At 46.7% G+C, this 23,207-nt stretch overlaps 1 protein-coding gene across 1 annotated transcript in view; it reads right to left on the bottom strand.

Moving 5' to 3' along the window:
* LOC119383211 (TBC1 domain family member 12) overlaps nucleotides 1-9,616 on the bottom strand; it is a 110,442-nt gene extending 100,826 nt beyond the window's left edge. The window contains exon 1 of the mRNA XM_037651254.2: nucleotides 9,246-9,616. Coding sequence (XP_037507182.2) covers nucleotides 9,246-9,616 — 371 coding nt within the window. The remainder of the gene's footprint in view (nucleotides 1-9,245) is intronic.
* Nucleotides 9,617-23,207: the final 13,591 nt, after the last annotated feature.

Genomic DNA, 23,207 nt, shown 5'->3' with positions numbered 1-23,207 from the left:
CTGGATGTCGCATTCAAGGCCAAATGCACAACAGGCGTTTAATAGTTTCTTCAGGGACACATGTGTTTCACATTGGTGTCAAGATAGTTTAAGGAAGACGCATTTGTAAGTGCCACATTAATCCTTGTGGGCTGAGGCATAAAAGGCTCCACAGTATACGTCTGCGCCTATTGAATTGAAATAATATGGGTGCCTTCTTGCCTTTTTGAAACTGCCTTTTTGAGTTTACGTTACAGTCAGGAATGGCCCCATTTTGATTCCAACTGTTTTAGAAGTTAAAGATACTTAGGGGGCGCGCTTTACGCTCCCGTGAAATTTAGCCCAGTTTCGGTTCCGGCATTTGGCTCTTTTTGAAAAAAAAAACGCCATATATATATATATATATATATATATATATATATATATATATATATGGCGTTTTTTTTTCAAAAATATATATATATATATATATATCTATATATATATAATATATATATATATATATATATATATATATATATATATATATATATATATACCGGACCGTGGTGAAAAGAGCGGCCGCCGGCTTCACAGTGCGTCGGTATCTGTCACGGCGGCACACGGCAAGGAAGCGCCGTCGTCCCTGATAAGTGATAGCATGGTGATAGGTTGACGGTCCGCGCGCACGGTTGTTTCGCTCGAAGCACAGTTAAGAGCGCTGCAATACGGTAGCGCATGAGCGCTGTCACGTGGATTTATTTCATATTTTGTGGGCTTTCTTTGAACGCCGGAAAAGGTAAACACGCAGCATGTACGTTGCCACAAAAAATTGGGTCAATCATTTTGGAATGCCCTCTACGACGCAACGAAACGCACTTGACCCTGAAGTGAATATTAAAAATTTTGCGTTAGTGGTCTTAGTTAACTCATTAAGCGCAATATAAAAATACCCTAACGAGCGCCAGATAACAGCAAACCATACGTCGTTGGTTTCATTTTAGGGCGGTTTTGCACTTTTTTTTAATCCTTGGGTTCTTTTTATGTGAAACAGCCCGTATATAAGTATATATATCACGTATTTATTACGTTGTCTGTACAACGCCTTCACAACCCATATCATTGGGGTTAGCAGTACTTCAAGTAAATAAATAAATAAATAAACTTACTTGGGCGTAACGTATGAGGCAGCCTAATGAGACTCGCTTCATACATCATCTCCCCAAACGAGCGTATAGCAGACGCAGAGTTATAACCGTCAGATGATTTAAAGCAGTTGAAACAACGATAGGTTCATTAGTTGTCTGAGCCAATCACTCTACTTTGGGCGGGCTGATCGCAGAAGAGAGAAGGCGAAAACAATGCTGCCAAGGCCACCTTTCATGAAAAAGGGAGGGCGCATTCAAAGCCATTGTCACGAGCAGTACAAGTTGTCGTGTCGCAGCGCGTGAGCTATTCATGGGAAGAGAGTGCACACGCGACCGTTTCCGCAGTATATTCTTGGCAGAGTGGCCAACCCTTACAGAAATGGGCTTAGACAGTCTATAGACGGTCTACATACATTTTTAGACAGTCTATAGGCTGTCTACATGCATTTTTGTACGGGAATGGTTCGGTTCGTTCGTTACAATGGCGAACTGCGGGTGGACATTGGACCTATGTCTCCTTCAAGAAGGTATATGCACGCTTGATTAGCTCTCGCGACGTGAGCATATAGTTCGCTGTAGTCGAGCGTCCATATTCATGCTTTTGCATACCTCCGAGTGCTGTTGAATGCGCTGTCGCAAAACAGCGCATGCTGGCGAATGTAAGGGCAACGCCGAGTGTGCGAGGCGTTATCGTGCAGAAGGCGTCGGCAACTTGAAGAACCCTCGTCGCCGCGAAACGAACGATACGGCGTCTGAACACCAGCAGGCGAAATTACCTCCGCGCGACGATCATCACGACGTCGCTCGTACGCGTGGCTGGCCAGTTATTACATATCTTTACCGGTGGGCAAGTGGCGCTGGAGTGGCGGCATTAAGAAACACCTCGATCAACGCATCCTACAGACGTGTGACCATGTCTCAAGGCGACGGCAGCTTATGACAGTGGCCCTGTAAATAATGAAAAGGAGCCACGAGTGTGGATTCACACGCGCTGCAGGAAGCGCGATGTTTTTTTTCATCGCCATCAAATCGCGATACCTTCATACGACGCTGTGTAGTACCGGCTCACCAACTCTTGTCTGTGCTCCACTATATAAGCCACGCTGGCCTCACTCGATAGCTTAGTAGGCCGCGTGGGGATCGGCGTGTGTCCACGCGTCTGCTGCTTTCCCCGCGCAGCACCTTTGAAGGTCGCCCGCTCTATCTGCAGACAGGCCACTCGTGAAACTTAATTGAAGGAAATTGAATCTCGGTCGCATAACGAAATAGAGAAGAAAAAAAAAACTGATTTTGTCTTCGCTGCGTGGCGTTCACTTCTTCAGTCAGGTTGCGTAGCTCCGACGAATGCGGACAATCTCTCCGTTTTCTTTTCCTTTTTTTTTTTTTTTCTTGTTTGACCTCCACGCCTATAGCTGTCGAGGTATCTCGCGGCGACTGCTGCTTGTGTCCGGAGTGTTGGATAGCAATGCGCGGGCGATAGCCGGTCTGCCCGAGACATGCAGTTTTGCATCGTGGCTCCCGCCAGGGTTGCCAATGGTGGCTACTTTTCGCCAAATTGGCGAATTTGAGAGGCCCGTGGCGACCTAAAATTACGAATGGCGACATGGCGAATTTTTGGCGATTTTCGGCTTATGTCTCCACGGAGTTATGCATCCTAAGCTCAGTGTCTTCCCAACGATTGAGCGGCAACATTCTCTGTATTTTTCTTGGGTTTAGACCCACGAGTAGTATGTGCATATTACGCGTCATTCGGTATGTCCGTCCTGTAACTCGTGTGTATCTCCTCAATTCATCTAGATGCAGGAGGTACTGGAATGTCCCTCAGCGACATTCTAGCAAAATGTAAGTCAGCGGACTGCCTTGCAAACCGCGAGGGGGCAGTGTTTGACTATAAGTTTATGGCTTTAGGTGCTTTAAGCTTCTCTAAAGTTTCGCTTCTGAAGGGGCTAGACGACGGGTTGGCCGCCTGTTCCGACCATGTCTTCCGCCAAATCTCCAACTGTTCTGAATAGCTTGGCGACTTATTCACTGTTGCAGTACCCCCAATTCAGCTCGTAAAGACTGTTTTGGAATAGCGAAGAAAGGCGGATACGCGGCTATTCGTGCAATAAAAAATATTTATTGAGGCATTTTCCACTGTTCTCGGTGAGCGTGTGCAATGAAAACAATTGCTATGTAACGTTTTACACTGTCTACCTGATCATTAATAACGCATCAGATTGCCGCGTGTAGATATAGGTGACTATAAGAAAGGGTCAGTGGCGTCTGGTATCATATTAGTTCACACTGAAAAGGTGTAAGACTCACTAATGATCGGTTCCTGTAAGAATGCTGTCGTGTTACCTTCAATAAACCTTTTAATACTTTTAATTCATATAAGGGTACGTAAAGCTGTCTACAAACAACGCTTTCACGGTTTTCGCCCAAGGTTTACCACACCTTTACCTTTGAAACGAGCGGACAGGGATGGAACGATATCATGAGCGTTTCATTCATCCACCCTTGCGCCACCACGCACATCTTGCGGCTAGTCGGCGAAGTAGCACTATGCACTCCCATGGTGAAGCGGGCGAAACGACTGGCATTGAGAAACGTCAACATAATTTCAGGGTCTTGGATGGTACTGTATTCTACGGGGCTATACGTGAGTGGAAACTTTTATTACTAGGTATGCCGCGCATATCTAGAATGGCGACTTCTTTGGTGACATTTGTAAAAAAATGGCGACTTTTGGCGACTTTTTGCTCTTCGTTTGGCGACATTTACTCGAAAATCAGTGGCAACGCTGGCTCCCGCTGTCTTGGTCGGGTGTGAAATCGTGTGTCATTAAATGAGCTTGCCAGCCAGACGTTGATTGGGTCCTGCGCTAACAGGGTGGCTTATCGACAACGCTGCGCACGCACGGCTCTTCGGAGCAAGCATGCTTCCCAGTGATTGAGCCGCATAAACAAAAAACGCTCTTACTTTCCTCTTCGCTTCGACTTGGTGTGCTCTATTCTGTCCTCCGCCCTTCATGGCGATCGGTATGTGCACAGCGCACACTCGAGAACGACACGACAGTTCTTGTGTTTGCGCTGTTTTATACCCTCCACCATGAGCCAAATACAGCTAGCCCGACTTGCATTTCTAACTCTCGGCCCTTTGCGTATAAAAAACGATGATTTGTTAAGCCACTTCGTTTCCAAGCATTAGGAATCTCAAGGATGCCAGGAAATAATCAGAGAAGGGCAAAAGTGGAGCGTCTAGAAAGAAAGAAAGTTGCTATTTTGATCGTGCACTGAGCGTATAAGGCCAGCCACTTTCCTTACCGAGTGTTCACATTGCCTTTACTGGGTAAGCAGAGACGTCAGTCGCATATCTTTTTTGGAGATGGGGAAATGCTCTTTTAATGGAATGCGGAGAGCTAGCCGGCTGCGCATTCGCTCAGGGACGTCGAAGAACTTTCCGCAAGAGAATACACGAAGCTAGCTGGCTTCTCTATACTGTTTTTGAACAGTCCGTGGTTTTAACAAAAAAAAGAAAGTTCGGCTCGAACTGCGTTATTGTGCTTACTGCTCTGGTTCATTGATTAAAAAGTAAAAAAAAAAAAAAAAGAAGAACCAGCGTACCATAATGTGCGCCACGCTGTGGTGCCTTAGCGGCTATGGCGTTGCGCTGCCAAGCACGAGGTCGTGGGTTCGATTCCGCGGGCCGCAGCGTCCCCATTTCAATGGGGACGACATAACAGAACGTTATTGTACGTGTAGATTTATACACGCACGTTAAACAACACTGGGTGTTTGAAATTAGTTCGAAGGCTTCCACTGTGGTGTTCCTCGGTACCAAGCAATTATGTGGGCAGTTTCGCGACGTGGAACCCCGAAATAAAAATATTTAATCTGGTGTGCGTTTCTTACTGCTGTGACCATCAATACATGTTCATTCATGTTGGCAAGGTCTCAATCTCGTTCTTAGTGTACGTGTTCAAATGTGACCTAAAGCATGTTTCTGGTTTCTTTTTTTTTCTTTTTTTTTGCCTTGGTTGAGTGCTATAAAAGAATGTATGCCTCAGTCAGAAGCTATAGATGACTCACCCGTTCTTGAACGAGCTTCACTGCAAATATCACTCCAATAACTGACAGTGTGTTTGTTGATATTACGTCCTGGCGACACAGTCAGGGGCGTAGCCAGAAATTTTTTCGGGGGGTAGGGAGGGGGCGACCCCTATTTGTGTATGTCCGTGCATGTGTTTGCATGAGCGCGCGTATAATACACATACAAAGTGTATTATACGCGCGCTGACGCGGCACTGACTAACACTCCTAGGTTCAAATGCACATTGTTATGACCGGCTGTCGGTGGCGAAGCACTGACCAAGAGAATCGGCGGACGAGGCGTTCTCACGCTGCTAGAACACCTGTATCCTTCCTGGAAACGAAATTCCTGGGACGGCGAGTGACCAACAATGGGCAGAATCTCGGCCTCAAAGTCTGGGACGGCGATGCCGGAGACAATGGACCACCTGGGCTTGGCTTGGTACGCTGCCGAAACCACCTGACGGGTATGTTTGGACGGGAGTCTCCGCAACCCTTTCGCTGCGTCGGGAAAAGATCTGCATGGGCAAGCACGAGGAACCTGTTCTGCTTCTCCCCACCTGCGTGCCGACAACCGCCGGACTCTTGCCGCTTCAAGTGTGCCATGACCCCTCCGCGACAGTGAAATGGACTGTGCCATGGTGGGAGGTGTCGTGTGTGTGATTGGTGGTCATCAAGAAGGAGGAGCCAAACTGAGGGGTTAAAACGACGGTGCTGAGTGAGAAAGGGGGCTCTGAGCCCTCGGTAACAGGCTCATCCAATTCGCTCGTCACTGAACTCTTTCCTTGTAACGATGTAATTGAGTGTTCAAAAAGTGCCAGTAAACTTGTTATTGTTTTCCCAACTTGCTAGTATCAGTTCCTCAACCCGGAGACTCGACTACGCTACCAAACGGAGTCCGGATACGACGCTGCCCTCTCGTAGCAACATCATGGTTGTCGAGAAGGGACGGATCCAAATACACCGGCACGACAACTGGAGTCAGCGGTGGGATTGATCCAAAAACCCGGTCGCAACAACATATATACCCCAAAAAGTGGACGGGAGGATGACCGGTGCCGTAGCTCAGTGGTAGAGCATCGGACGCGTTATTCGAAGGTCGCAGGTTCGGTCCCTGCCGGCGGGCAAGTTATCTTTTCGTCCACTTTGCTTTCTTCACATTTATATCCTAATTACTACAAATAACATCCCCTATACTTTCCTTTACATTATTGTCTGGTAGTTCTAATTAATACTGTGTCTAACAAAGAAAAACGAACCCTTAAAAGTAATCTTCTTTCCTACATACAAAGTGTTAAAATTTACGGGGTGTGGAAAGTGGGGGTGGGAGGTGTTTGCAACTCCCAAGCAACCGCCCCCCCCCCCCCCCGACTACGCGACTGAACAGAGTGACCTATAAGAGACGCCATATTGGAGGGTTCTGGAATAATTTTGGGCTGCATGGTATTTTAATACCTGAATGTAAACAACATAAGTATACGAACGTTTTTGCATTCTGCCCCGCCACGGTGGTCTATAGTGGTTATGGCGCTCGACTGCTGACCCGAAGGTCGCGGGATCGAATCCCGGCCGCGGCGGCTGCATTTTCGATGGACGCGAAAATGTTTGAGGCCCGTGTACTTAGATTTAGCTGCACGTTAAAGAACCTCAGGTGGTCGAAATTTCCGGAGCCCTCCACTACGCGTCCCTCATAATCATATCGTGGGTTTGGGACGTTAGCCACAGATATTAAATTAAATTTTTGGATTCTGTACCCCCTTGAGAGTGCAGCCGCCATGGAGGGAAATCAAGTCTGCAACTGCGTTCTCGGCAGCAGAAAACCACAGAGCTATAAGTACTTTGGCGCGAGTAATTAGCTACAAGCTGTTGCGTTCCGTAACATTTCCATTTAGACTTCGTAGCGCTCTTTGTGGCGCATAATTTCATCGCTGTCCTCATTATTACTACACACACACACACACACACACACACACACACACACACACACACACACACACACACACACACACACACACACACACACACACACACACACACACACACACACACACACACACACACACACACACACACATATATATATATATATATATATATATATATATAACGATTGCGCCAGTTAGTGTACATATAACATATTAGGTGGTCAATAAACGTGCGATCCTGGCGTCATCTTTATTATTAATTGGTCTGACTGCAATCGCCGTACCTACAGTGTCAGGCCTCGACATTGTCATCAGAGAGGTATCACGTATCACCTCATCTACGTCATTGCCATCCCTATATGGCGCTATGCTATGTGATAGGGCTCGCAAGCTACACGCATCCCGTTCCGTATATGGTTGCGGCACGCTGTGGCAAATGCACCGATATATACGGCATACTACCTCGTATAGACGGCCATCATTTGTGCATTAACTATGCACTGGAAAGGGAAATGCCCTTCAGCGCAACGTGCAATGCAAATAGAAGGTTCCGGTGGGACACGATATAAGATGGGGCATTATTATTATTTTTTTTTTCTGACGACCAAACTTGGCCCGCGACGATGGCCCTATGCGTGCGTACGTGTTCTCGTGCCTTGTACAATTGTAGAGAATTGTCTCGGCTTCGTGAATTCGCATTTCGGAGTCTTCGGCTCTCCGCTGGCGCTTGGCCTTCACTTCGCGAGCTCGCAACGCTGCGGCTTTGGCACGGCAACGTCGATACGCGCGAGTCTATATGATTGGCTAGCGAGATCACGTGGTGTCTGAATCCGCCACTAGAATTGAAATGCGCCCGCTTACACTTGATTGGTCAAATCCAGATGACGTGACCTCCCGGCTCAGCCAATGGACCCGCTAGGAGTTTCTGCGGACACCTACTGCTACTACTACTACTACTACTACTACTACTACTACTACTACTACTACTACTACTACTACTACTACTACTACTACTACGGCACAAGCTAGCGTAAGACAACTTCGCTGTAAAAAAAATGTGCAGCACCAGCAAAGCAGCACAGTGCTGCTGTAGTCGGTCGTCTTTCATATATTGCATCTTTTTGTTTTGGTTCTCACGATGCAGGACGTGTATTATTTGAACGGCGTTGCGAAGTATTCAGGCATCCATCGTGTGTCGGCGGCTGTTGAACCTTTTGAATGTCAATTCCTTCAGTATGCTTATTCAGCGCACACCTGCAGTACCGGCAGAAATCGCTTCGTGAAGGCGACACGCGTGCGTGCGATCGTTGCTCATGCAAATATCCTTGTGGATAGGGGAATACGGCGTCTCTCGATCTCTGCTGGCTTCCCGCTCATCGTGTGGACGACAAAGGCTGCACGTACATTAATTCATGCTTTCTGAATAAACGTCGACGCTATAGAATCGGAGGTGGCTTATCAAACTCATTCTTTTTTTTTTTTTAGAATGGAAACGTATTTTTTACCTGCATAATACATTTTTTGTCGTTTCCAGAAAAAGAGTTATACAAAGATAAGTAGCGGCTGATCATGTGAGAAAGTTTTGAATAATAGTTCGGAATGAAGTATACTTTGCCCTCGGATTCCTTTAATCACAAAAGCTACAGGGGCTACAGAGTTCGCGCTTTCTTCAACAGCACATCGCAATACGAACGATGTAAAAAAAAAAGGAAAAAGAAAGAAATGGTGTGTAAAAATTAGACTTGGCGTTGTTGATCGAGGCAGATCGAAGAATTCTAGTTTAATATTGTTGAGTCATAAATCCTAACGTAGCATATTTTAAGAAATGAAGTTGAGCGACCCCAGTTCTGCTATGAACGTAGAGTGCAACATAAGGCAAATACATTTTTTATGTTTTTGTTCTGGCGTCGCGCTTCATAACTGCGTCTTCTGATGAAAATGCTCTCATGCCGAGCAAAATGCGAATAGGAAGGAAAGTGGATGCAGCACTGCGTGTAGGAAGCAGTTTAGTCCGATTCTAGCTCATTTCCCCATATATAAAGTGTCCCCGTCTAGCAAGTGTTATGTTAATGAACGAGAAGAATATTTATATGCATGAGCGGTACGCGAGGGAATTTTCTGATCGAGCACATTGTACATACATGTCTACTACAGCTGCACGAGCCGCAAATGACGCGACCTGCTCGGTGTTGAAAGAACCTGCTGCGTGCGCGTCGGCCACGCGATTGAGGAACGTCCCGATGCAGCGGGAGGCCCTGGCGAGGGAGTCGAGGAGGTTCGCCCCCTCGCGCAGCCATTGGCCGCGCACGGCGCCGGAAGCTGCGAGGGCGTTGTATATAAGGCCGTCCCGCGTGTCGTCGCGGTGGTTTTGCCCGTTTGGCACACGATGCGGACCACGGAATGCAAAGCGTTTCACGCCTTCAACGAGCACGACGTAAGTGATGCGGCACCTGGTGGGGTTGATGACACCGTCCCCGTGAAGCAGGAGAGGGCTTCCCGCGCCCTTCTCCATATTGTGCGTGACTGGGTCTCCCGATTTTGCTTCCTTTTTTTTTTTCGGTGCATTTTTCTTATTTTGCAACCACCCTTCCACAAGCCGTGCCCTTGCTCATTCTAAAGAGCGTCCGTTAAGTGGCGATTGCGGCCGCGAGCAGTGCATGTGCAACGACCGCTGTTAATCGGCGTTAGGAGAGGGTGCGTGGCTCCTCCTGCCAGAAACGGGAGCGATGTTTGTCGGGACGGCATCACGCCACCGCCTCGTCGTCGTCGTCGTCTACGCGATAACGAGGCGGCCTTGGCTGCTTGCGTCACGCCGGAGCGTTGACGTGTCCGGGGGATCACCGGCGGCGGTGCGCGACAAGCAGCGTGCATCGGCACGCGTTCTCACTGTAGCGGACTTCTGCTGCGGCAACAATCCTGCGGTTTTGCCGCAGCAGGAGCGTTTTTGTACTCGCAGCTGTGACATTTTGCGGGGCCGCGAGTGAGCGTCGCGAAGGTCTTGGAGCTGCAACTTTCGCAGACTCCGCGCTCTCAGCCGCTGGTAGGAACGCGCAGCTTGACGCGTGTTCTCTTTCCGCCTCATTAAATGCGCGCCGCAGTAGAATGCCTCGTCGTGAGTGCTCTGACAAGTGACAACTGATCGGCGTCGCGAAAGAGGCTGCTGCTTTTTGCATGATGCAAGGAGGTTGGAACGCACGTCAGCTCTAGATTAACGGGGAAGTGTGTTCGCTCGGTCCCGCTGTCCGCTTCATCGAGCATGGTAGAGTGCTGGCGGTCTGACGATTCACGCTGAACGACAGATGCTCTTTAGCGCTGCGGTGGTAGCGAACGCGCGTCCCCGTTGCGCCCTGTAATATAGAGATCGAGAGATAGACGTCATATCGATATGTAATGAAAGGACTCGCACTGTTGGTTGAGTCATGATATATGCACTGCACATGGTGCCAACTTTTGTGAGAAGTTCCCTTATTTTATAGCCTTCACATCCGTTTGTGCGTATGCTCTGACTACTTGCTTATCTGCTGTGAAAGTGGCCGACTTGTTAAATGTTTCGGCTCGATTTTTTTTTTGTCTTCTTTTAAGCGGAGTGTCCTGGCCGTTATCGCTGCAGATTAGGTGGCCCTTTCCCACGTGCCTAATGACCCGTTGCTCGCAGACACGTTCCAAGGACAAATATGCTAACCATTGAGCGCGGGGAGACGTAGACAGCTGGACGCTTTTCACTTATCTCTGAAACCCTTCCCGGGCTTATCAGCCAGCATGAGCAACGTCGCTGCAGCGTTGGGTAGTCGCCCTTGTTGATCGTTGTGCCCTTATTTATGGTCATGGGCTGTTGCCCCAATTCACATGCGCCTGGGTCCCTTGACACTGATTGCAAAAGTTTACGAGCAGTTATGGGCTGTTCTGCAGATGAGGTGGGGGCTATAAAAAAAGAAAGAGGAAAGTGAGGGTGTCCATACAAGATAATGTGCTGAAAAAAAAAAATAGCCCTGATTCTCTCCGACAGTGAAGGTATACTGCGAATCGTTATGAAACCGGGTGGTTCCTTAATTCGCGTCGTGACTTAAGGGACCGTCAACTGATTTTTCTCGACCCAGTTTTTTACAGCGCGACGGGAAGCTTACCCTTCGTAGCTTTTGTAGCTGCAGTGGTTTATCCTAAAAGCACGTAGTTATTTTATAAGCAGTATTTTTCGATCTGAAAGGCTCCAAACACGCATGAAGGCTTGCTCCAACAACGCTCAGAATTGATAGCGATGCCGCTAGTCCTTGTGAAAGCTGTCGTTATTCTGCTTTAGCAGAAGTTACTGTAGCTATGCTTAACCACCGTTATTTTGAGCTTTCCAACCATTTTTGAAAATAGCAAGCTGTTACACTGAGATGATGTGGCTTTATACACCTTCTCAGTATTTGTACAGCGTTGTGTGCGCTTGCGCCCAAGGTTGCCTGCGCCTGTGTCATGGATGGTTTGTCCCGGTATGGGATCATTACGCCAAGCGAGGGTAGCGCCACTTTGTTGCATACAACTAACGCAGGCCTATATGTACATTTTTATGGAGTAATGCCTTTTAATATAAAGAAATGAACAATATTTCAGTACTAACAGAAAAGTCATCGAACGCATACACCATCAATGGTTACGTGACCGGCTTCATCGGACCGTTTATGATTTTGCCGCCAGAGGCGCCAAAGGTCATTTTTCGCGACTTTCAATGAAGAAATAAAAATATAAATCCACCTCTCACGAGATAAACAGGGTTGGTTTGAGTCAATGCGACGGACAATCCATCAGTGCAGTCATCTCATTTCATGTTCTGGGCAGGTGTCGGTCCCTTTAAATCCCATGCATGATCTGCGTTTCATGATGTGTTTAGCTGCGAAACAGGCGACCCTTTGTGGTCTCTTGTCGAGTCGACAACACGCCACCTGCAAGTGTTCGGACATTATATAAATGAGCGATAAGCACACCGTAGAGGAAACGAAAGGCTGTTTGCAGATTTGAAAAGGCTATTTGCCTTTTCTGATGATGATGCCTTTTCGCGCTTGGTCAGTGTTCAGAGCGACGGTCCGTCCGTGTTATCAACGGGACCAGCCAACCGCGACCGGTGGATGATAAGACTAGCATAGAATAAGGCATAACGCATCGCTACAAAATACCGACCCAGCTCTTGCGATATTGCCATTGAACCCGCGATGTCTTACGTTGTAGTGCTTGTCTTCGCTGCTGTTCTTTCGAGTGGAATATTACTTGGTGTCTTATCTGCTTTGATAAGTGAGGTTGACCCTGCGCTCATTTCGTGGCCTGAAGCGACATGGGCAGGTCAGCGTACACGCATGCGCAGATCTGTTGAAAGGCTGGGTGGGGGGCGTTCGCTTCTTCGTGCTCCGTAGCTGTACCTAGGCGATGTGCTGAGCTCACATGCGTCCGCTGTTTTGGGAAATGTCTTTTTGCTGTGACCCTGATGTACGAGCGACGTTGACGGCGTGAAGGGGGGGAATCTTCCCTCGGGTTTTTTTTTTTTTTTTTTTTTTTGTGAGAGTAGAGTAGACAGAGCAACGCACGGAGCGTGTCCGCGTGTGTCTCCGCGACCACTATTTCGGATGATTGAAGATGATAGATTTGAAACGCGTTAGCATCTCTGACCGATCTTTATATCAACTTAAGGCATTGGGATTTGCGCGATAATAAATTTCACTAATTTACTTTAACAATAATTCAGCTGCATAGTGTGCTTGCAGAATTCCAGTCGGCCTGCATTTAGAACATATTTTTGCAACACAGTTTCGACAGATATGGATTTAGAGTGCGCCGCGAAACGCAGTATTGTTTCGAGTTAACAGTTTCCTGTAATGTATTTTTGCGCAATGTAGGAACGTTGTTAATTCAAACAGTAATGGCACAGTATTCCTAATCGCTTTATTAAAACTACCCTACGTCGTCTTTGCATTGACTTTACAACTGACCCATACGCGCCCATTTCTCGTTAAACACTACACGACTTCACTTAAAATGACAGAAACGTTAATAATACATAACAGTCCGTCGAAATATATTCCTATACAACCTATAAATAATTCTAAAAAGCGATGTTCTCTAATAATTGAAAGTTTCTTCCAGTTTAGCTCGCATCTGCGTGCATTTATCAAGCTGTACTTGGTGCCTAAACCGGGGCACATAAGAAGCTGCGTTGTTTTTCTTGTACTAATATAAAGAAAAATGGAATGTATTCTGATGTTTTGTTTTGAAAATTGTGGTAGCAAAAATGCACGATGTTATTTTGTGGGGGGCTCTCTCGCGAGGACGTATCGATGAGACCGCAAAAGCAGAATTATCTGCTGACACGTGAGACAGCGTTCAGTTTCCAGCTCAGACAAGCTAATAAGCTTTTTTCTTTCTTTCTTTTTTCGGTTACGTTCTTTCAGAGTCATGCAACTCGATAGAGAAACGTGGAGATATTTCTTCGCTTTTCCCGTGGCCCGTTGTGTAGACAACCGCCTCGTCTCCACCACCCTAATCCTTGCCACGGTTGGCGCAATTAGATGTTTTGAATGTGTCTTTCTCGTCGTCGGTAAATTGAGGCAGCGTTTTACATGAGTGTTCATTTTTCCATCGGTTATGCAACATACGCGAGTATAGAAAACTAGACGTACTTAATATATATCAAGCCCACTCATAGTGAGCTCGGAGGTTGTGTATTTCAGACTGCTTGCAAGCTTTTGCGTCAGAAGCTCGTACACTAAGTAGACGAGAATGGAAAGATGGCTTTGCTGAGAATCCACGGCGCCGAACGTGTGTTGGAAATTGGAGGTTCACAAAGCTTTTCGGCCGTCGGTGGCCCGTCGCCTTCGTTAATGTGCAACGTCATGATTTTGTATTAGTTCTCTTACGAACAATTCTGTTGCGTAATAGCTTTCTGTGAATACAGGCTCTGGTTTTTTTTTTTATGCGCAAGTTAAAGCTTCCTCTTAATGCAGCACTTGAAGCCGCCACTCACGCAAAATATTTTTGGGCATAAGACCAGCGGTTATTTCTATTTTTTTTTATTCTATCATCATCATGAACCGGCACGGTAGTTCATGATGATGATACTTTTCTGTGCGTGGATTACACCCAACCAGTGGCGTAGCCAGGGGGTGACACACCGGACCCGTGCCCCCCCACCCCCCGATTTCTTATTTATTTATTTATTTATTTATTTATTTATTTGTCATGGCATACAGAGCACAAAATGACACTCGGCCACATCTGCCTGTCCCCGGCGCCCACTTCAGATCGAGGAGGTGCCCCCCCCCCCCCCCAAAAAAAAAAAAAAACATTTCTGCCGACGGCCCTGCACCCAAAGGCTGAAATAAACAGCTCCGCTGCTAAAAAAATCACATAAACACGAAGTCTATTCACATAGCGACACGAAAGACACATGTGCAATGCGTGTCATTGCACATGCGCATCAGTGGTTAAGGGAGCTCCCGCAAAAGAAAAATAAACAAAAAAGAGGACACATGTAGTTGCACTCGCTGTACAGCATGTAGATGTGAACCACGATTTTCACATACGCATGCAGGTTTTTGGAAAAAGCGCCAGATTAACGGCACGGGTAGCATTAGAAGCTCACTTTATAAAAAAAAAAAAATAAGGATCAGTGCCTTAGCGAGCCTTCTATATATCTGTTTCCGATGGAAATCTCCTTTCTTGGTGCAAGGATATAAATGTGCTATTAGCATGTTTTTATGCTTTGTTATGTTTGGTAGTGGTGGTCATTACACATGCGTGTCATTGTTGGTCATTGCGCATGCGCATCATTGTAATATACATTAGTTCTATTTACTGAATGAACAGTGAGCGGCTGTTTGTGTAGCGTGGTGTTGACTATCTGCGTGTGTGATGTGTGCGAATAAGGGAGTGCTAAGCTGTGCCTAATTACTTCATAATTACGCCAAGGCGCCCGCGTGGATGATGATGCTGACGACGATTTTTCTGGCATCTCCTGTGAAACAGTGCGGTGGCAAATAATCATCTACTCAGGCCGTATTACGCCTATCCTAGACTGCCTTTCTGACTAGCCCTCCCTTTCTTCGTTCGAGCCTCCATTCCTATACTTTTAAGGCCGGGACAGACGGTACGATTTTCCATCCGATGCGACGTCCGACGCGGCGGTGCGGAAGCCGGAATGGTGACCTTTCATCGCATCGGACCGCCACCATTCCGGCTGCCGCACCGCCGCGTCGGACGTCGCATCGGATGGAAAATCGTACGTCCGTCTCGGCCTTTATGCAGTTACGGGCACGCAGAACGACTTCACTCTTATGAATCCCGTCCAAGCGGTTTTATTTTCTTTTTTTTTTCCCCAGTACCGTAAACGATTTTCGTTTATGTGACCAGGTCGTCTTCGATACCCTTTGAATGCCAACGTTTCTGAAAGGTAAATGACTTCTACGGGTCTTGCATGGTCGTTGAATATCCTGGCATTATTTTACAAAATTTCCGGACTTTTGTTGCAGCAGACAAATGCTTCTTCCTGTTTCGAGTATTTGCTCCTGCATGTTTTTGTCCTCAGGCATCTATCTCTGTCTCAAATAGCAAAGCACTGCGCTTTGCGTTCCTTTCTGATTTCTTTCTTTCTGCTCTTTTTCGTGGAATTCATAAATCCTATTGCCTTTCTTGTTTCCATACTTCGAATCAATTTACAGTCTTTAGTTTCCTTCAAGGTCTCTTGAATGGTTGCCTACTTACGTTTTCAATTGCCCCACACTTTGTTGCCTGCATTCTTGATCTGTTTTCCATTTAGTCTCCATGTGCTTTTGAGGTACCAGTATGTGCGCACCTATAGCCTCCCATTTGTCTTCAAAGCGAAGTTTTACTCAGCGGTCATCCCACTTCAAAAGAAGGCCATCCTGTATCATACCGCACTGCTTCATCTGCAGTTTTTTTTTTCCCCCGTAGACCACACCCTACCCCGACAAGACCGCTGATTTTAAGCACAAAACGGCATTGGCGAACGTTAGAGTTCGTACCATTACTCCTTTTCCAAGTTTCGCACCACCTCACATTTATTGCAGCCCCAAAGTGCTGTGTTCCAGTATTTCTGCATTGCGCTTCCCTCGTCGATAGATTATTGTGGTGTACGCTTCAATACGTCTTCGTTTATGCATACTTGAAGCCAGGGCCACACTGGCCTCGCGGTAGCCCAAGACCCAATTGCGAATATGAGTACCAGCGTTTGCAGTTATTTTATAATTTTCCATTTACGTTCCTTTTCGTTTACAATCATGTGTTGTGCCGATCCGCATTGTCAGAAGGCGGAAGAAGTCGGCCCGTTCGCAGACTGGAAACAACCATCGATGTTTCCGCATAAATATCAGTCTAATTTAGTGAAAACAGCTACAGCAAGCATGATTTAGTGTAATGTAATTAACGGGGTTTTACGTGCCAAAACCACGATATGATTATGTGGCACGCCGTAGTGGGGGACTCGGGATTAATTTTTAGTACCTGGGGTTCTTCAAGTGCACCCAAGTGTACATGGGTGTCCTTGCATTTTGCCCCCATGGAAATGCGACCGCCGTGGCCGGGAAACATAAGAAATTCTCATAAACACGACCATATTATGAGCATGCAATGCGTTCTATGGCAAGTGAGGGCGGCCTTCCAACGCGTCCATCCCCGAGCTCTCTCTTTCCCTCGTTTCTTTCCATTTAAAATCATATACACTAGTGAAGAGTGGAAATTTAAACGTATGTTCGAAGAGCGAAATTTTCGAGCCGGGCCTAATAGGAACTTAGGGGAAAATGACCGTTGAATATCGATTGAAATGAAATAAAAGGGAAAAGTTTCACAGAGTCTGCTTTGCAACAAAGCTATTTACGTAATTTGATAAATGTATGTACACTACATTTGAGTCGTCAAGATTACGTCATTGAGTCGTCAAGATTACGTCAGGTACGCGATCACATTGAAGTTAGTGTGGACAGCAGTGCTCGTTGAGTTGCAAAGGCTACATAATCGTGCATCATTTTGAAGGAATACAAACATGCTGAGATTGGTGAAATAATTAAATATTCTGTCTAAAGCGAGACAGCGGACTGATAGGCTCCATATATAGGCTAGACGATTGTGTCGTTTTTCAGCCTGCGACTAACTCGAGCGAGCGCCTATAACTGTAAAATGACCCGGATAAGCTTTATGATTGGCGCGTTCATTAGCAAATGAAAATTATTACAGAAAAGGCCAAACTCATGGTGTTTAGTACTCGCAGTAACATAATTTCTTGCGTATATGTAGCATAGATTTGGAGTTTATTGAAGTAAAATTTCCGTAGTCGGCTTGGACCCGGGCTGGAGGATCTGCGTCTCTCTCGATGAGCCTCGAAGCAAGACGTGAGGACTCGGCGAAACGCTGCACCGCAGGCGGCGTCTGTAGCTTCCTGCTTCGCTCACCTCTGCGTGAACTCGTCTCGAGGAGGAGAAAAGAAACGAGCAACCCACGACACGGGGGTGAGAAAACGTGCTCCATCTGTTGAGCTGCCGCTCCAGTGTGTCGGAGCGAACACTTTTTCATGCCAGCGAGCGCTGCACTACGACCCTGTTATTGAAGCTTCAGCCATCTGTATTCACCGAGGTCGCATGCCGCCGTGTACCTACGTATATAGGAACTGCGTTACCGAACTCGGGGGCGCTTGGGTTGTGTTGACGCAAACAGCATGCGCGGCGATAAGCGTGTCGTTGAACCGCTTATAGGCGGCAGATGCTTACGCCTGCTGGGCACCCGTCAAATTAGCGGCCGCCGCCGCAGTTCAACAACGCCGAGCGGAGGCCTGCTGATCACCGCCCTTTCTCCTGTGCAAACGTTGCCGTTATCTGGTGCTGCGGTCCGATGACGGCGGCGTCATGTTTGGGTACCGCCAACTCTGAGGTGCGCGCGCATCCGCCGTATCAGCGCACCGCATACCTTAGCGGCGGTGTTTTCTTGTGTCGGTGTAATGCTGGAATGAACCTTACAAAAACAAACCAAGTGAATAAGAATAATCGTTTGTTTTTTTGGTTTTTTTTAGGAAAGCAGCGACTTGTCTCTGAGGAACAGCGCACTTGGTTAGGTATTTGGAGGAGGGACTCTGCTGGTATGGGTTTGCTATAGATACTATAGATAGCCCCCCGTCTCTGGCGCTCATGGTACTGCATGAACGCCGACGCCTCCTTCGTGGCTCCGTTGCTCTTTTGAGATTGACGCAGCCGTTTTAGGATTACTTATATGTCTTTGTTTATAGGACTTGCAGCAACACAGCTTCCTCTGTTGCTGCTTGTAGGATAGCACTGGAATTGAGGGTGCGCGTGATGTCTTCGCCCGTACGTCCTTGATTTCCAGCGTCAGCGGCATTCGCAGGCTTTACATTACAAGTCTGAAATGACAAGCTTCATTTTGACAGCCAACTGAAATTAGTCTAGTACACAGTTGTAGGCTCTATATACATTCCAATCATCATACTGAAAAGGTTCATTTCCATAGCGTACTGGAACTTTTTGGCACATCTTCATCCAACGTAGGCATAGCGATGCGTGTATCACGATTGATGTTTAACGTGCGTGTCCTTTCTAACTTAAGCAATCAAAGTGACTTTTTTTTTTGCGATATCGAACTGATTTTGTCATTGATAAGAACGGGACGCTACGCCGTCATTTTTGCCAGTGTGAATAAAGCGAAAATCCTCAGTCGATGAGGGCGCGATACATGATCGCCTACCTTGAAATAGGACCCGCCGTGGTGGCTTAGCAGGCTGAGGTGTTGCGCTGCGGAGCTCCGGGTCGCGGATTCGATTCCCGGCCACGGCGGCCGCATTTCCATGGGGGGCGATATGCAATACATCCGCGTATACTATAGATTCAGGCGCTCGTTACAGAATCCCAGAAGGTTAAAATTTATCCAAAGTCTTCCATTCCACTACGGCGTGTCTCATGATCCTACCGTGGTTTTGGCTCGTAAAACCCCAGTTATTATTAATAATATTATTATTATCTTGTAATACGGCGTCGCTGGATTTGCAGATGTAGAAAACTCACTCAGCAAGATGATACGCGGCGCTATTTGTTCTCCCACCCACGAGCTTATTTCCGTTTGAAGACTGCAGTGATACTGAACGCAGATCTGTCGCTGGTAGCGCACTAACTATGGCGTTCTACATGGCTGGGAAAGAGGTCACAGGCTTGAATCCCTGCAACAGCGGCCGCACTCCAATGGAGACGGCGACGCCCCCCCCCCCCCCTCCATTCACGTGGAATGGGTATTACCAACGCACACGTCCGTCAAGTTATATGCAGTGAAAATCTGGAATATTTTATTTCAGGTTCTTTTTTCGGTGATAATTTCCGCATCCCTTACATCTTGAATGGCGCACGCCCATATATAATTGATTACTGACAAAAAAGACAGCGAAATACATATCCGCCCTACCCTCTTTCTTTTTCTTGTTTTTTTTTTAATTTTTCACTAAAACAATTAAGGGTAACAGTCAGGGTAGGTTGGTGTTGCATGATGTTTTCATGAATTAGCACAACTCAGAGTGAGGGAAAGAAACAAGATAACAATAAGACAGGACCAGCGCCACCCCTGTCTCCGGTCCATTAATTTTTTTTACAGCGAAAGCTCTTATGAGATCATTTCAACGGCCGTTTTTGGCGCCGTAGTTGTCCGTCGCCGCCGCCGCCGCCGCCGGTGTCCGTAACCACTATCGCACGAAATAAAAAAAAAATGAAATAAGAAAAAATTTCCAGGATGGAACGAGGTTCGAACCTGGGCCCTCTGCGCGGGAGCCCAGTGTTCTACCTCAGGGCCATGCCGGTGCTTGAAACTGCGTTGCAAAATGACCCTATACAAGCTTCATGTCGGAAAGGAACCACATTAACATATGTAACGTAGTGTGGTAGAAGAGTAGTATAACAACCAGGCGTCACACACACGCGAATTCTGTAACTGGGCGTCACACAATGCGAATTGCGCAACGAGTGGGTTGTTGAATGCTTCCAACCCATTACAAAGGCATCTGCGATAATTCTTCATCGTCATCAGCCACAGCATCAACAAAGTACACATATACCTTACAGGTGTTTAGCGGGTACCACGGTTCTCCGAAGAATGACGAAAAATTGCGTAGGGGCATATGGTGTCGTTGGCACAATGTGCTAGAAGGCCGTCTGCACAACTACCATACACATACTGAAAGGAATAATGCACATTGTATACACTTGTTTCTCTGGCTTTACGTGTTGTGCAGACGGCCCTCTAGCACATTGTGCCAACGACGCCATAGGCTGGTCTCGGGCGTCCATGCTTCCCATTGGGCCCACCAAGCAAGCTCACATTGTAACGGGAATTCATTACTCCTCGCCCTGACATCAACGCGACAAGACTTTCGACCACTCACGAGCCACTGACATACATCTCGCATCTTCCTGCCGCCTGTGACGAGTGTCAGCTGCAAGGGCGACCACGTGCTTTCCGGCAAAGTGGCAACAAAATGAAATGCAGGGCGCGTTCGGAGAGCCAAATTAAAAAATTATTTTCTTCCTTAAAACATAAAATGATTTGAGTAGACTTTCTTCATTACTTAACGATGAAGTCTTCTATCAAACGCCACATGACAAGAGTTTTTACTTGGACCGCATCAGTATGAAAATACGGTCAAACATGCGACAAATCGCATATTTTTCTATAATTTCAGAATTTTTTCGGCAAGATTTGAAGTCTATTTTACCCCTAAACATTTTTGTACTGAAATACAGTTTCCTGAAAATCATACTATTATTAAGATTGGTTAGGGAGAGTTCCAGATAGCTCAAGAAAAAATCACGAACTTTGACGATTTTAGTAGTTTTTGAAGATACATAGGTGGTAGTGAAGCGCAAGAATTTCGGAAATAATGAATAGGACAACTAAACAGAACCTCTGCGATAGCGCAAGCGTGGTTTCGAAGCTCAACACACAAAAATAGATTTTATACACATTTTTCTATTAGGCACAGTTTAACAAATACAAGCGAATTTCGAGGGGGCGCCATGATCGTCAAAATATTTTTCGAGCAAAAATGTTTTGCCACAATACTCTATGTGGCACTGGAAAAAGGCACAAATTTTATCGGCAAAATCTGCTATGTGCGAACGCCACGTCTGGGACACTTGGCATAGAATGACCCATATATACTGTATATTTGCTCAGCGCTCGCGCAACGTTTCGGAAAATCATGAATTACGAACTGCACAACCCACTGTCGACAGGGGTAAAAAATAATGAACAACTTATTCAGCTCTCGTGATCGCCTTTTTAACTTGGTGTAGACCAAAATTGGCATGGGAGGGTAAGAGGATTTGACGAATATGACTGTCTGCTCACGACATGAATAACGTGAACATCTTGTGGCGTACGTCGTCAAACCCTTTCCTCCAGACACGTGTGGCACATACCCGTTTGCCACTGGCCGCTGTGTACGGGTACGCGCTCCATGTGATTGACACTTTATACCCACCCAGATGCAAGAGCGTTAAGAAATCGGTAGCGTTGACCCGAAGAGTGTAAAGAATAAAAATTAGGATCCCAGCAGGAATCGAACCAAAGCATTCTGCGTGGCAGTCAGGTATTCTACCACAGAGCCACGCGAGGCCTAGAAAGTGCTTTGTAAAAACACGCAGCCGTGATGTCGGTACAACGTCAATTGTGGTTGTGGTGCGGGCTATCTAATTTTATAACAAAAGCAATCAACAATACATATGTACCCCTACGATACAGGCGTCATGTCAGGTTAACGTCTGTGGTTCCAGTGTTGGCTCCGCTTTTATAGCAGTCTAATAAACATTACATCTGTATTCCTATGATTCAGCAAGCTATATTCAAGTGTTGCTCGACCCCGGAATAATACGCTAACGAAAGTTACTTATAATATTCACATCATCACACCGTAAAGTGTACTTCGTTTACTGACGTATGTGCTTTAACGTCAGTGCTGACGTCACGTCAGGCCATGAGCTACCCTTTAAACGCAAATATTGTCGACGTGCCTGGTAAGCCCACGATGATGTGCACATAAGTACTACATTTACAAAAACGCGTCGATCCACCCAACGCTTGGCTAAGGTGGCTAGCTTGGCTCAAAGCCAAAAAAAAAAAAAAAATGCTGCATAGAACTACTCGCTGACTGCTTCGCTTGAAACCGATCCCCACAAGGCGTGGGATCTTATTTTAATATTTTGGGCTTTATCATGCTTGTGAGGCACGCTGAATTTGAAGATTGAGGAATAATTTTGATGATCGGTTGTTCGCTAATGCGCGCATCAACGTACATGGTCGTTTTTGCATTTTGCATCCTATTGAATGAAATGCGGCCTGGACAGAGCTGTCGAGCTGACTCAGTAGTGTAACAACGTAGTACAGGTACCCAAATCGTTTTCAGACGATTTGACGTTACAGCGATAGGTCCACCATAGCCCAGAAGAGCGACCTATCGGGTGTAGCGCTCTCTGGTAGAGTTACTCTACTCTCTGGGTTCACTTGACACCACCAAGCCAGGAAGCGCGGCGTAGCCATAGCTATAAGCTAACGCGGCGGGTTGCCGTCGTACTTTAGTTTCCAGGGGCGTAGCCAGGGGGGGTTGGGGGGGTGCAACCCCCCCCCCCCGAAATTTTTCAGTTTTTCTTGCCGATATATACACGCGCACACATACAAACGCACGCACGAACATACCTAAAGTATGTTTGACCCCCCCCCCCCCCCCCCGAAAAAAATTTCTGGCTACGCCCCTGTTAGTTTTGGTCTATAAGAGAACGGAAATTTGGGCAAGTTGGTTTGCATTCATTAAAAAAACAGTGCAGCAACACGAGGACAGAATGAAAGAAACAATGGGACGGGCGGGCGCAACGGGACAGCGCCCGTCCCGTTGTTTGTTTCATTCTGTCTTCGTGTTGCTGCGCTGTTTTTATTAGTTTTGGTGTTTTATTTTTTAGCTATATTTGTTGCCTGTTGTGACATCTGTAGATACACAACACGCTCCGCTGGCTTGTTGGCCAAATGTCCGTTATTTAGGAGTATGCAAGCAAGTTGCGTATACCCTCGTAGCTGCAGAGTCA

The sequence above is a fragment of the Rhipicephalus sanguineus genome, chromosome 1 (genome assembly GCF_013339695.2).
Source record: "Rhipicephalus sanguineus isolate Rsan-2018 chromosome 1, BIME_Rsan_1.4, whole genome shotgun sequence".
NCBI lineage: Eukaryota > Metazoa > Arthropoda > Arachnida > Ixodida > Ixodidae > Rhipicephalus > Rhipicephalus sanguineus.
This window is presented reverse-complemented; position numbering and strand designations above follow the sequence as displayed.